The sequence below is a fragment of the Nipponia nippon genome, unplaced genomic scaffold (genome assembly GCF_047370975.1).
Source record: "Nipponia nippon isolate SJK-2023a ecotype South Korea unplaced genomic scaffold, ASM4737097v1 scaffold_3, whole genome shotgun sequence".
NCBI lineage: Eukaryota > Metazoa > Chordata > Aves > Pelecaniformes > Threskiornithidae > Nipponia > Nipponia nippon.
Genome location: NW_028262347.1, coordinates 88,706,971 through 88,721,845, shown reverse-complemented (window position 1 = coordinate 88,721,845; position 14,875 = coordinate 88,706,971). Strand labels below are relative to the sequence as shown.

Below are 14,875 nucleotides of genomic sequence, written 5' to 3'. Positions count from 1 at the left end.
CAACGCCACACTTAATCCAGCCATGTTTTCAGCTGCTATAGAAGTATGTAGTAGTTACTTGACTTAAATCAGTCAGAAGAGTCAACACGATCAGTTTGAACAGCTACTTGGAAAATGTAGAGAGGCCTGGGGAAGCAACATAGCACAGAATTCTGCAAAAACTGGTCCTTTATTAAATCTGCAATTTCCCGAAGTATCTTTATAAAACCAATGGAATATCTGAAAAAACACCTGTTGAGCTGAAGTGCAAAGACCTTTAAAAACAGCAGAAGGTTTGTTACAAAAGAAACGTGTGACTCGCAAAAAGATCAGGTTTCTCACTCAGAAGCCACAGAAACCAGCGCTGAAGACTCTCAAAGGTGGGGGATTGGAGTGTTCCACCATCAGCTGTACCACTACCCGTTAGGTGTTGGGAACGAAGGTGCTTCAACACAAGTTTAATGAACACCCAGGCATTCCAAACATCACGCTGCTTCCTTACTGTAACAAAACTTTTAGTCAAGAATCTATTTGATCTTAACTGAAGAGCACCCAAAGGATTTCTAACAGTAGCACCAGAATGCTTTGCCTTTCTTCTTCATAGTGGATGTTCTGCATCATACCTCCCAGTCACAGCAAGTTGATGCACACACACTCGAAAACACTAGCCCAGAGAAACTCTGAAATTCTCCCAAATCCACATGTTCCCATACAAAACTATACCCGGTATTTCAGCCTACACAGTTCTTTATTTCTTTCCTTTCTTGGCTGCAGTCTTCTTTCCTCCTTTTTTAGCATTATTCCCGTATTTTGCTTCCAGTTGGGCCAAAAAGTCATCCATTTCCTTTTTCCGATCTTTATTTCTGCTCTGTGGGAGGGGAAAACAAAACCAAAAACTTTTACTACTTCTCAATACAGATTATTCTATTGAAGTTAGCTAGCTACATAAAATCTCAGAATAGATTAAACAGGGAACACAAGCTACAGGAGGTATAGTACTGTCAAGCAAAAGCCTGCTTGTGTACTCTAGGCTCTGTACCTGAATTCCAGAAGTATCATGACAAATGTAAAGAGCGGCTATAAAAAAAATCACGACATAAGGCGAGAAAAAGAAAAGCAATTTCTACTTTAGACCCAAAACTCTATTAGAATTTGAGGAATGATTAAGCATGAACATTCTAGGAAGCCCAACCGGCCAATAAGAAAGAAGAAACAGAAAACATTCCGAAAAGCAGAACGTAAACAGTATGCTTCTTTCCTCAGTCCCCAAGATAAAAAAGCAAACTAGTAAGACCTATCAACTTCCACATCCTCGTGGAATCCCTCAGAAAGCAATAATCATTAACACTCCTTGTCTAACTGCCTAAAACTAGAAGTTAAATATTTTGATTGTGTATGCAGTAAGGATAAGCATATTAGAGTAATTTTTAAAAAGACACAGGTAATAAAATCCATACCGTACACTGGCTATTAAAGTCCATAGATAGTTAACATTAAGGTCAGATTTTAACCTCAGGAACTCAGAAGAGTTGCAAGGATCCAAAATACAAAGATGCTCAGGGAAAACACAATTATAAGCCAGTAACATAATTATCTTCAACAGATACAAAAAGCCTTACTTGAATCAGCGCTTTCAAGTCATCTTCTCCACCAAGGCCCAGTTCATCTTTAGTCTTTTCTGCCTCTCTGGCTTCTTTTTCTGCCTGAAATAGCAAACTAGTTTTTTAAAAAGTATTTTGCACGTTATTTGACAAAGTCTTATAGTAGTTGCCAAACACTTTATTTTGCATCTGTATATAAATAGCTGCAAGGAAACACAAACGGTTTCCAAGTTTGGCCACAGATGAGAGATCAGGCAAAGAGGAAGCCCATTCTGGTTCTGGCATTTAGTAGAGCAAGAGAGTTTTTTGTTGTTTCACAATGCTGAACATGACGAGACGTCCACCCCCATCCCTGTTCCCCGCACCCACGCTTTTTTTGTCTTAGCGGCTATTACATTTTCTTACATTGGAGAAACGTTACTGGGATGTGCATATAACATATTGTATGAAGTGTCCAAAAAAAAAAAACCAAACCAAAACCAACCCAGGTTGGAGAAGAGGTCCATTCAGTCCAGAATGTTATTTCACACTTGCCAAAAGGCAAGCATAATATATTTCCACCCCACGTCCGCTTCTTAACTCCAGCAACTCACAGCTTTGTAAATAAATGCAGGGACATACTAAAAACTGTAATAAGCCATTGTATATAATAACGAAATAAAGAAGTAATAAGCAACAGCCTATTACCACTCAAAAGCCTTTCACAACAACTTGGAGGGGTGGGGGTGGAAAACACCGGTGACCAAATGTGAAAGTCAAAGATACTGAGCAAGATCTGTAACCCAGCAATCCTGTGGCAAACGTGCGTCAAGAACAGTTTCATTTATTTCTGTCAGGGGAGATTAAAAGCTTATAATAAATAATGTTTCCCTTTGGTCCCTGATTGATGTAGCTTACCCGCCTTTTCCTTGCGATCATTTTCTGCTTAGACTCTTTTACAAAGCCTTTGTAGGATGGGACTTCTCCAGAGTCAATGGCTTTTTCTATGATTTTCCGTATTCTTGGTTCATCTGTATAGTCCACACACAACACAGACTCCATTATTCTGTCCATGTCACCCTCAAAGTCCATGTACGCTGCTTTAATATCAGCTAGCTCTTCTTCTGAATCTTTATAGCTCTTTTCGAAGTCTTCGATATCTTTTACCGTGATCTGAAGCAAAGAGGTGACGCTTCTTCAGTTACAGGATTTACTCACCAGAAGGATTTAAGAGACAGCATAAACAAAACGCCCCACAAAGCTCGTAAAGGACGCACGGCTCCAACTCCGAGGCAGCGGGATTCCCCTTGCCGGCGGGCTTGCCGTGCCGCTGAGGGGGGCCCCGCACGGCCCCGCCGCCGCTTCCCAGACCCCGGTCCCCGGCCCGGCTCTCACCTTCTTGAAGAGCAGCCGCCAGTACTCCTGCCAGTCCCGCTCGCCCCTCAGCGCCTCGCCCTCCTCGTCCACCGTGCCCTGCTCATCGTACACGGCCCGCTGCTCCGCGTCGCTCAGGACGGCGTACGCCTTGCCCAGGATCTGCGGGGACACGGGAGCCGGTCGGTCGGTCGGTCGGTCGGTCAGTCAGTCAGTCAGGGGCCGCCACCGCCGCCCGCCCGCCCGCGCTCACCTGGAACCGCCGCGTCGCCTCCTCCTTGGCATCGGGCTCGGCGCGGTCGGGGTGCACGCGGAGCGAGGCGCGGTGGTAGCCGCGGCGGATCTCCTGGGGCGAGGCCTCCCGGCGGACGCCCAGGACGCGGTAGAGGTCGGGGGAGCCGAAGGCGGCCTCGCACTGCTCCAGCAGCCCCATCCCGCCAACGCCGCGGCGCCGCCCGCGCCCGCCGGCCCCAGGGCGCCAACCGCCGCCGCGCCCCGCCCGCCTCTCGCGAGAGTTGGGCGGGGACGCGCATGCGCGGGGCAGCGGCCTGCCGCTGAGGGGAGCCGGCCCTCGCATGGAAGCGCCCGCCCTTGGCCTTCGTAACCCGCTCCAACCGCTCCGTAAATTAAAAAAAAAAAAAAAAAAAAAAAAAAAAAAGGCAAGGGACTCTTATTTGGCTTTCCACTTCCCACTGATAAACAATAAGCTTTGTGGGTCACTTTGAAATCCACCGGCTACCGCAAAAGCTTACCTTCCTCCTAAAAATACAGATGCTCCAAACTACCTATGACTTTCGTTAAGACACACAGACCCCACAAAAAAAACCAAACAAGCAGCTCTTCAAAATACCTGTATTTATTAAATCAAAACCCAAAGTTCTAACAGTTCACACATTTTTTCCTTCCAGGCTGTCCCAAATGTGACAACAGGAAGGCGAAAGTGTTTTTTTGCATGTATCCAAACAAAACCAGGGAATAAAAGTCTGATAAAAGATATGTTTATACAAAACTCACGTGGTCTTTAATTAAATGCAACATAAGTGGTACACACAGATCGATACGTACAAAAAGACAGATGCATAAAACAGAAATTAGTATTTTACATTTCTTGTGCCTTTTGTTGAAATGTAGAACATTTCCCTTCACTACCAACACCATGGAGGGCATAAAACACAGCAGCATTAACTCAAATTTCAGCTCTTATTTACAGAATTTAGATGGTAACATTGTACAATATCCTTGCTTTCATAAAAAAAAAAAAATCTTATAAAAGCTAGCTGTTATCTACCGTTATTGGAGAGCTCTGCTGATGTCAGTGAGTATAACTATTCACAGCTTGATTAACCGGTTATTGTCGTACAGTTCTGGCTACACCTGCAGTGATTATTTCAGTCGATTCAGTTCAGAGACCCTGAATCCTCTCTTACCTGATCACCTTTTCTACTTCTCCAGTGGGCCCTTTATGGGTTTTCCAAATTTCAGTGCTAATGCTGACTGCGCCATTAACGCAGCAGGATAAAGACATGACAACCGAAGGGCATTAAATATAAAATACTTAATCATTTTATTCTTCCGATTTTTTCAACTTTAATTTTGCCTTGTTTTCATGTGAGGAAGCTTTGGCTGTTTCAGCTTTCTTTGCAGTTTCAGCATTTTTCTGTTTTGGCCTTTGCTTTCTGGAACGTATCAGGTCTTCACGTCCAAGTTCCACCATTTTTGCTTCCCATGACTTCATTTCATTCTCGTACCGAACCTTATCATCTTCAGCAAGCTGCAGGTACGGCTGCAAGAAAAACAGGTATCAACAGTTTGTCAGGATAACCGCCATATCACATCCTCCCCTTTCATACAAACGTCACTTACTACAAGACCTGTGCAGCGCGCATCCCAGGCATTCACTTTCACCTCCAGAAAATTCAAAACACAAACTTGCACAAAAATACAAAACCTTAGCATTGAACTATGGTTACGTCAACAGATGGCCGTTCCTGAAGAAGTAGTTTATTCAATATTACTACTGACAGCTAAGGCTTTTTTTTGAGTACTAGTTTGAGAGAGCTGGCTTATGCAAGGAACTGGAATAGCTATTTCTGCACAACTATTTCAACTTCTTTTTCTACAGAAAAAACGTGAACCTAGTGCATGTTCTAAGTACACATTCAAAACAATCTGGAAGAAGGGCAGTCAGGAGGAAGGACAGTAAGGTACACAATACTTGAAAATCTGGAGGTTTCGATTAGGTTTCACTATAGCACCACTCCGATTTTCGCATACCCATCTGCAGGTTCGTATTTCAATACACTGAGAAAGCTGGCAGAAAACTATCCCCAAGACAACCAAAGTTAATAAATTACTGTGTGCTCATCACTTGTAGATTTCTGTTACTTTTACCTGTCGAAAGTCTTTCCACGAGCACCAAATTACTATGCTGGCACTTAAAAATATTATAGATTATTAGAAAAAAAATCAAATTGTTGTAAATAATTCCACCTTCCTCCCTAGATGGTTTGGGTTGCAAGGGACCTTAAAGACCATCGGGTTCCAACCCACCTGCCATGGGCAGAGACACCTTTCACTAGACCAGGTTGCTCAAAGCCCCATCCAACCTGGCCTTCAACACTTCCAGGGATGGGGCATCCACAGCTTCTCTGGGCAACCTGTTCCAGTGCCTCACCACCCTCCAAGTAAAGAATTTCTTCCTTATATCTAATCTAAATCTACCCTCTTTCAGTTTAAAACCATTACCTCGCATCCTATCACTACATGCCCTTGTAAAAAATCCCTCTCCAGCTTTCCTGTAGGCCCCCTTCAGGCACTGGAAGGCTGCAATAAGGTCTCCCCGGAGCCTTCTCTTCTCCAGGCTGAACAACCCCAACTCTCTCAGCCTGTCCTCATAGGAGAGGTGCTCTAGCCCTCTGATCATCTTCGTGGCCCTCCTCTGGACTTGCTCCAACAGGTCCGTGTCCTTCCTCAGAAGCCCCACAGCTGGAGGCAGTGCTCCAGGTGAGGTCTCACAAGAGCAGAGTAGAGGGGCAGAATCACCTCCCTTGACCTGTTGGTCACGCTTCTTTTGATGCAGCCCAGGAGACGGTTGGTTTTCTGGGCTGCAAGTGCACATTGCTGGGTCATGTTGAGTTTCTCATCAACCAACACCCCCAAGTACTGCCACAGTGCCACAAGATGCCACTCCACGTCCATTTTCAGGCATACAGAACGTCCATCCTATCCCACTCACTCACATTTCATAAACACTGTGAAAGAAATGGTCACTATTGGAATAAAAGTAATGACAACCTTTTTTCAAGACGCATAAATATAATCTCAGAGTATTTTCCTCAGTATCATATTTTGAACAACCGAGTTCAATATTTTGTATGAATTTATTAATTTTTACTCAAGTTTGTCATTTTCCTGTTAGATCAGAGCCTCATCAAAATCCAGACATACCTGCTTTTGAGAACTGGACAGTTTTCGCCATGCATCAAATAATTGCTTCAGCTTTGCCTACAGGATATAGAATATGCAATACATTAGGATTATTTTAACAGTAGAGTGACCGCAGAGGGTTACAGATGAATGCCACACTAGCGAAAGCCAAGCATAAACCAATGTAGAAAAGCAAAGTCACATGTGCTTAATATCCCACCCTCTTAATGTCAGTAAATAATAAACAGTATGGTTCAACAAGTTGCTGGGCATCATGTGAGTCACACTTGCAGGCAATAGAAGCGCGAAGCTGCTTAAGTTACTTAGCCTGCCACAAAAGCAATCAGGCAGAATAGCTGAGCTGATTTATAGCAACATGACTACATCTTGCTTTGCATATTAGTTTCATTTAAACCACGCCCTAGCTTAAGCCAAGCCCACACAAGTATTAGCCATGTTCACAGGAAACTTTGTGCCACTTCAGGAGTGTTTTGCCATGTGTGTGTCAAACCGGGCCTCAGCTGACTGGAGATGCCTGCCCTGTACATAGAAAACTGAGGAACAAACTATTTCCATCATCCTGATTTACTGACTAAATGCATAGGGTGAGGAACGTATCAGGCATACAGGGGAGGTCTCCAGCGCTTCAAGTGCTGTAATCCTCCAGTGTAACTTAAATTACCCCAAAGTGCAGTTTGGTGCGGAACTTGTGACTTTGCTGAGGAACTCTTGCATGTGTCATAACATCGACTGTGCTACAGGAGGTACAATAACCTCTACTACAGAAATGGTAGCAGACCGCCACAAGCATTTGAAAAACTAATGTATTTCTACACCAAAACAAAGAAAAGTAGAATTCTCTCCTTACAGAAGGAACAGATGACGTCTGTAACACTGAAGTGCAAAAAATAGTGCAAATACTTTAAGTCTGCATACCCACACAGCAGTTTATATAGGACATGCCACCAGCCATATAGCCAGATCACTGCAGCCTAAAAAAAAGAACAACCTAAGCAAAGCAAAGCAAAATGAACTATTGAACGGTTTCTTTGAAAATGACAGAATCTAGAACAGATTTTCTAAATACAACAGATCTATTTTAAAGGACAATCTTTTTTGGCTTACCACAGGTGAAATTCCCTCACTTTCTTGAAAGTTTTCTGACACAAAAATGTTAAAGCCGCTACGAGGTCTTTTAGGTTTTCCAAGCACAGTCAATTCCTTTAAAAACAACAAGAAAAGTTATTCAGTCTACCAACCATGCTTTTTTCCAAAGTTAAACTTATCATTTTTCTTCATATTCTATACAAAAATAAGACTCAAATTCATTCTTTGGTGTTTTATTCTGTAAACTGGACTGTATGTCAAGATGCTCTCACCACTTGTCAGGACTAGCGCTCAACTAAATTAAGAAAAGCCAACAACTTAAATTTTTACAGATATAAAAAAAGGCATTTTAAACTGATTCTTACTTCAGCTAAGTCTTCTAGAAACCAAAGACTGTTACTAAATTCCGCTCAGTAAGAAAGTCATGACGACAGGTTTTCTATTATCTTCACAAGGCTTGGCTCTCTGGTGTGAAATACTATATGCTCGCAGAGAGGAGGGCAGATATCTAACTGTGGGAGGTGAGAGGGTGGAACAGAACCAGCAGATTTCCAGGGAAACAGAACTAGGTTTCTGCTATCAGAACACTATCAGTCTACAGGGATGATGGCGAGAGAGGGAAAGTACAGCAAGTTATGGATGCAATTACACTTGTTTTCTCCAGCCTTGAGACATTCCCACTGCAGCCTGCATGCTGCAAATTAACATCTGCTTAGGTATTAGGCATGCCAGCTAAACTCCTTGTGGTGCCATACTCTTAAAAAAGGATCAGCAGGATCATTCAGACTTAAAACCTCCTCTAAGTAGGGGTCTTTGAAACCAAATTCATTTCACTTTTGCCAATTAGGGCAACGTCACACGAGCAGTTTAATTCACAGAAATGAAGAAGCAACAAGTAACCCCTTCAACTGATTTTGCCACTGGACAAACCATAATATTGTACCTTTACAGATAGTTCTGTCTCTCGGGATTTATACATAAACCAGCTAAAAGGGAATAGGGAAGATAATCTGTACGAACAAGTCAATAAAGGACACTAACAGATGTGCCTCTATGCAGCCCTAATTCAATGCGTTGGCAGCTACACAGGTAGCAAAGGGGCAGAATCCAAAGAAAGGAAGGAAAAAAGGCTACTTCAAACAGCTACTACCTTGTAGGGGCCACTGAAGAAACAGACACAAGATCTTTGTGAAAAGCTATGTCTGGATGTCTTCCCAACCAAAGAAAGTGTCGCTGGTTCAAATGTCTCTTATTATCTATCATTTCTCAGGCAGCTTAAGGAATAGGAGAAAAAAAAAAAAAAGGCATAGAGAACCTACCTCTAAGCACAAAGATATGTGCTAGTTCTGGTCTTCAAGCACAGGAAAACCACTAAAACAACTGCTAATACAAGCAATTATTTTAGTCCATAGAGTTTTTTTGGGTTTTGTTTTGGGTTTGTGGTGTGTTTTTTTTTTATTCTGAGAGTCGTTTTTTTATTTCTGAACATGCTTCAACTCTGCTCTGTACACTAGACAAATAGACTTCAGGTTCCTTGAGAGAAGAGAAACTTGAACTTCAAAATACTTACTCTTTTTGCCTTGAACGATCTTCTTTTTGCCAGCCGTTTTCTCCTTTCTTCTTTCATAGCTGCCACCTGGGTTGGAGTTAGCTGTGCTTTATATGCAGCCAACTGCTCTTCATACCTTTGCCAGTCTGTCTTTCTAGCTTCCTCATAAACCTGCAATGCAAACAACCACCAACCTTAAACAGATGTGTTCACCGAGATAAGCATGGTGCCTTTAAATAATGACTGAAAAAGATAAATGGCCTTTTAACACACTAATTCTGACATATTCCAATTTCAGTATCACTGCAACTTACAAAAAAACCCCAACCAAAAAAAACCCCAAACCCAAACCTACATCTAGGTAGGAAAGATACTTCTATAAAAACCCTAAGCTATTGTTGAAAATTTCAGTAGTCTGCATTGTCTGGTATTCCTCTAGTTGTAGAAGCAAGCCCTGTTAATCCCACCCTGCCACCTCCTCCCAGCTTTATAGCCAGCTTGTTTTCTCAGCTCCATGCACTTGACCATTAAACAAGCTACCACTTCTAACCTATTAATAAAAAAAATTACAGACTACCCTGGAACATAAGATTTTTGAAGTAAAGTAGCAATTTCAGATCTGCTTGATTAGCAAAATGGATTCAGAAGAACTCAGATTCAAAACGTGGGCTCTTCCCATGGATCATCTTAGTTAATCTGGTAACATTGGATGAATCTTCAGATGCAGCTCAAAGCAATAACAATTGTCCATACAAGAAGGAAAAGCTGAAGCTTGGTTGAAACGATTAAAGCGTGTATACCCATTGCAGCACACAAGTGCTCCAGTCACCAAATACATTCCTACACTGGCCAATACCAGGTACAGAAGCATCATAAAATCATAGCCTTGGTACAAGGGCACCAAGAGAAGCTGAGCCAGGCTACCAAGCATCCAAGGAGAGCTGAAAAATCACCATCCTGTTCTCCATTTCAGACATACAAATGAAAAGGCGCATTTTATACTATGGGACATAGAACCATAAGTCCAGAAGGGATGTAAGAGCACTTGAATTCTATTGAACAAAGATATTGCATTAGCTAGAAAACTGCAATTAGTTCCTAACTGGATCTAATTGCTAACTGCAATCAAGGAAGAACAATCATTACTTTGCTATAAATGGCACTTAGCAATGATTAGCAATTCATAGAGTTGTTTTACATTATCCCTCGAAACTGCCACTCTTACAGACACTCCCTCTGACAAAAAGTTTACTTGATGAAACTTAAAGTTACTTGTAAGTTAGGTCTCTGGTTACTACCTAATCTGTAGAAAAAAACAGTTGGTCCTTTCATCAAAACTGACTGAAGTTTCATCTAGCTGATGCTTATGAAAGCAGAACAACTTTACAATACTTACTATACATGTAATGTGCACATATATAATTACCATTCATAAAGAAATGAGATATTGGTTCCCGGCCCTGCAGTCACATAGAGTGAGATCTGTCTCATTGTTTCTCTAGCAACAGATTAAAAATACTAAAAGTATGGGCATGTGTAGAAGTATCAAAGTATCTTCCCGAGTACTTCAAAGCTCCCAATTCTCTTCAGAATTGTTTTTATGTCTGAACCTTTGTATGCAAGTGCTTTTTTACTGTTGTTTAAAAAAAAAAACCCACAACCAAACAAAACAAGCAACAACAAAAAAACCACAACACGAAACAAAAAAAAAAGACAGAGGACACCAAACCAAGTAAAACCACCACTAAAACTTTATCGAGTTCAACATACACAGGGCAAAGATACAAACGTACCTGCTTCTGTGATGCTGGTAACTCCTTCCAAGCACCTGCTATTTTTTTAACCAGCTCCATGTTGCTCATTTCTGTACATTAAAATTAGAAAGCAAGAAAATAAAGATCAATATGGTATCTTTAGTAAGCTGCTTCAATTTTTCCCAAGGAAAGCTGTCACTAGTATCTTTTTCCTGTACAAATATATTTTCCTCTTTCATAAAACTAACTTACTGTGGCAGTTAAAGGGAACTGTAATATGGGGGGGGGGGGGGGGAAGAGTCCCTGCTCTTGGTTCAAACTCAAATGAAACATGCAGTTATAAACTGAAGCACCATTTCAAGACAGACAGCTATTATCACTCCACAACAGTTTCTTTTTTTTTTCTTTTGAGCTGGATCCTTTTCTATACAATGCAAGATGGTCTGAACTTGGAGGGGGGCCGGGGAAGAAACCAAAAGTAAAATTTCCAGTTCTCAGTTTTTTGGCAAAAAGAATCTGCTGGATTCTTCAAAGCAAGTATAACGTGACCTTATCCACCTGATATAGCACGTATGCTTGATCTTTATTAAAGTCCTTTATTTACAATATTATTCAACAGAAGTAAGGTTAAAGAAGAAATATTTTCCTTTTCCCACACACAAAATTACAGTGACTTCAATCTGCTTTGATTTTCAGCTGACTGTCTTCAACTCTGGCCCTTGCACTATGGTCATTTGATGAGGTTTCCAGCCCGACCTGAATTTGTGAAGGGGGAAAAAAACCCAACCAAACAAATAAAAAACCCAAAGGTGGTGGAAAGAGGATATAAGCTTTTCTTTTCTTGAAAAATCCTTTACAGGCTTCCCCTCTGCTTCACAAAGGAAAAATAGATCTTCCTCTCTCCCACCTCAAATGCCAAGTTCAGCCATCTCAACAGTGGAAAAGCAGAACTAAGCTCTTATCAGTAACCTGACTTCCAGAACTGTGGAAAAACAAGACAGATGGGGAATTTTTAGTGCAAGTATACCAATCTTAAAACCTTCGAAAACACGATGCTTTGCCAATGACAAAAGAAAACAAATAAATTATCAGGTTACTTTTGAATGTTACCTCTACTGGAACAAGAGAGCCCAAAATTCTCAATTTGCATATGAGAGACGGTACATTTATTTGGAGATTATCAGAATTTTGGAAACATGTGGAAACCACTGGTGTGGCACTTAACTACAAGAAGCTCTGCAAGTTCAGTTCTCAACCTCTCAGAGTGTTGAACTCTTGAACTACCAAGCAAAACAGGATATCAAATGGTTTTCCCTACTTAAATTTACCTCATGGCTTGCCCAATATGACCATAGTTCTTTAAACATTTAAACATTCAACAGTATTTTTAAAGTCAGCACAGCTTTCCGTTTTGCTGCTCTCTGACAAGAAGAGTGACTGCACTGCCTATAAATGATGTTTTTGATAATAAATTAAACACATTCACAGAAAACCATTTTTCTCTAAATACATTTACTTTTTCTCCCATACACGCCAAGGCAATCCAGTACATGTAGTTTTTAAATTACTAAGCATCACAATAGAAAGACACACAGGTTGTTATATCAACAATAGTGTACTTCAGACACATACGGATTTAAAAATAACTGAAAAACACAAATCATTGTTAACATTTATTGCCCCGGTGAGTTCTTTCTTCAAACGTTTTTAAAGTTACACACAAACGTTCACTTTTTTGAGTTATTAATAGGCTAATGCACGCACAGGTACTAAGTATAGCAATACTGAATTTACTTGTGGTATGCTACGGATAAAAAGATGGTTTTGGTCTCCTGAAATCAGGGTTTAGTTTTTAATCAGCTTTGGTTACTTCACGACGCTTAGTTTTACAAAGCAATGCTTTGTTCCAGTTTTCTTTTTAAATCACACACTCCGGAGGGAAAACACCGTGTGCATCTGAAGTGGCGGCAGCTTTACAACGAAACCTCTGGCACACCTGACGTGTCACGACTCTATATTTCTAAACGCAACACCAAGCCAACCGCGAGCCCTCTCGCGCCTAACTCCCCTCGGGCCTCGTACCTGGGTTTTTTTGCCTGAAAGCAGAATGATTCTCTTTCAGGAAACGGAAATAGGCCGTCAGGGGCCGCTTCGGGCGCTCATCCGAGCTGATCCCCCTGGAGAGGCACTTCTCCGCCGAGCCGCCGACGCCGCAGCCCCTGCACGCAACGACAACGGCACCGCCGGTTACCGCCACAGCGCCCGCCGCGCCGCCTCACGGGAGGCCCAGCACCGGCGCGAGGGAGGCCGGACGCGCCGTCCTGCCCAGGAGGCGCACCCCCCGTCCCGCAGCCCCCGTCCCCTCCCGCCCGCACCTGAGGAGCCGCTGCCCGCCGGCGAGAAGGGCCACGGCGCGGCCCAGCAGCGCCAGCGCGGCCGCCATGCCTCCCTGCGCCCGCCGCGCCTGCGCGCGCAGGGGTCGCCAGGCCGCCGCGCGGCACCCTGGGAGAGCGGCCACCACCCGCAGAGGAGTGGCTGCCGCGGCGGTGACGCGCGGGACGGGCGGGGCCTCCGTTCCTCGCCCCGCCCCCCTCAGCGGGAGAAGCCCGGGCCAAGGTGACCCCGCGGCGGGGCGGCCGCGTGTCTGTCCGTCCCTCCGTCCCCGTTACACACGCGGCCCCGCCCCCCCGCCGTTCCCACAGCCTTTGAGAGAGGCAGACGCGTTTCTCAATCGTTTTCTTCCACGTTTATTATCGTTTAGGCCTCAGGTAGGCTATGCAGGCAGACAACTGGACAGCGAGCAGCAGCTAACGGAGCAGGCGGCGAGGGGCCGCGGCCAGAACCGAACAGCACCGGTCACGAGAGTCCGCTGCAGGGAGGGCTGTAAAAGGCAGAGCAAGCGCGGCGGTGGCCACGGGAGACGGGGCAGCTCTGAAGGGAGGCGGAAAAAAAGGATGCAGAGATGACACAATTTTTCTCCGTCATAGTAAACACCACAGGATGGAGTAACAGGTCAGCTAAAACTATTTTTTTCCCTTAAAAAGAGCACGTACTGAGAAAAGCATTAAGAGAGGAACTCTGACTGAGGAGTAGCCATAGATGAAATTGTCCAACTCTTTGAAAGAAGGACATTTAAATAACGTATTTATCTCCAATAGCATTTTAGACTTCCTGCTTGTGAAATGCTAGGAGAAACATGAGAATCAAAGACTTACTTTCAAGCCTCTAAAACAGCATGTTCATAAGACAGAATTATTCTTTCAGTATATAAAGAGGCTGTAGGCAGAATGCCTTACTCGTTTTTGTTGTTTGGGTTTTTTTTGTTATCATCATCCTGCAGGTCTTGCACTGTGATGGAAAGTCATTCTTGCACGTACGGCACGCAGCAGAACAATTACCAGTTGAAGTACAAGTGTTTTCAAACCACCCCTAATACAAATCAGTAAACCAAACGAAAGTGAGTATCCCGAGAGGCAAGTCAAACTTCCAGTTTCACACAGTTCAATACAGATATTGCAAACATTTAAATAACTTTAGCACAAACATGTTACTACCAATCCAGAAAAAAAATAAAAGCTCTGGGAACACATTCTGATGGTCAAAGTTTTCTACTACCATTTTAGCAATGGCTTTGCCCTCCTAGCTACGTTGTCCTAGTTCAAGTATAATGAAGCACTCATTTCAATAACAAACCCCCCACATTTATTCAGCTTACAATCCGAAGTGAACAAGGATATTTTAAGATCAATAGAGCCACTCTCCATCAAGCTTTTGTTTCAAAAGTCATCATTACATCATAGACCAAACTGTAGCACAGAAATGACATTTTGCCAATACGTGACCAACTTGCACCATTTGGGTCAGTAAGACAGCAAGCATGAAGGTAACAATATTCCATTGGTAGGAATAAAAGCTCCTGCTGTGCTCGCTTCCCGCCCACAACCCAAATTCCACTTTGGCATTCATTACAGCAAAAAAACCCCAAATATTTTTGTAGTCTTAAAAAGGTATTTTCTGATGACAAATTTCCCCGACTGCAGTCACTTTAATGTGCAAGGTACAGAGAAAAACATTAGTCACGCATTTTTATTTTCAGATACCCAAGA

The 14,875-nt window shown here is 42.9% G+C and overlaps 2 protein-coding genes across 4 annotated transcripts; both read right to left on the bottom strand.

Annotated features, from left to right (window-relative positions):
• Nucleotides 1-172: 172 nt before the first annotated feature.
• DNAJC9 (DnaJ heat shock protein family (Hsp40) member C9) lies at nucleotides 173-3,444 on the bottom strand. Its single transcript, XM_087765224.1, has 5 exons — nucleotides 3,187-3,444; nucleotides 2,955-3,095; nucleotides 2,478-2,732; nucleotides 1,599-1,682; nucleotides 173-847 (listed from the first exon to the last, which is right to left on the bottom strand). Exons 1-5 carry the CDS (start codon nucleotides 3,364-3,366, stop codon nucleotides 728-730), a joined length of 780 nt encoding a protein of 259 aa, XP_087621350.1. The 5' UTR covers nucleotides 3,367-3,444; the 3' UTR covers nucleotides 173-727.
• A 327-nt stretch (nucleotides 3,445-3,771) lies between these two features.
• On the bottom strand, nucleotides 3,772-13,301 carry TFAM (transcription factor A, mitochondrial). Of its 3 annotated transcripts, XR_015706284.1 has the most exons (9): nucleotides 13,145-13,301; nucleotides 12,852-12,988; nucleotides 10,809-10,879; nucleotides 9,037-9,186; nucleotides 7,485-7,580; nucleotides 7,228-7,351; nucleotides 6,381-6,437; nucleotides 5,679-6,184; nucleotides 4,581-4,716 (listed from the first exon to the last, which is right to left on the bottom strand). XR_015706284.1 is itself a non-coding variant. In XM_087764439.1 (8 exons), the coding sequence occupies exons 1-7, from the start codon at nucleotides 13,210-13,212 to the stop codon at nucleotides 6,415-6,417; spliced, it is 669 nt and encodes a 222-aa protein (XP_087620565.1). In that variant the 5' UTR covers nucleotides 13,213-13,301; the 3' UTR covers nucleotides 4,581-4,716; nucleotides 6,381-6,414. The 3 variants fall into 3 exon arrangements, 2 of the variants coding, with proteins under 2 accessions (XP_087620563.1, XP_087620565.1); XM_087764439.1 differs by lacking the exon at nucleotides 5,679-6,184; XM_087764437.1 differs by lacking the exons at nucleotides 5,679-6,184; nucleotides 7,228-7,351 and having other exon boundaries at nucleotides 3,772-4,716.
• Between the last annotated feature and the right edge of the window lie 1,574 nt (nucleotides 13,302-14,875).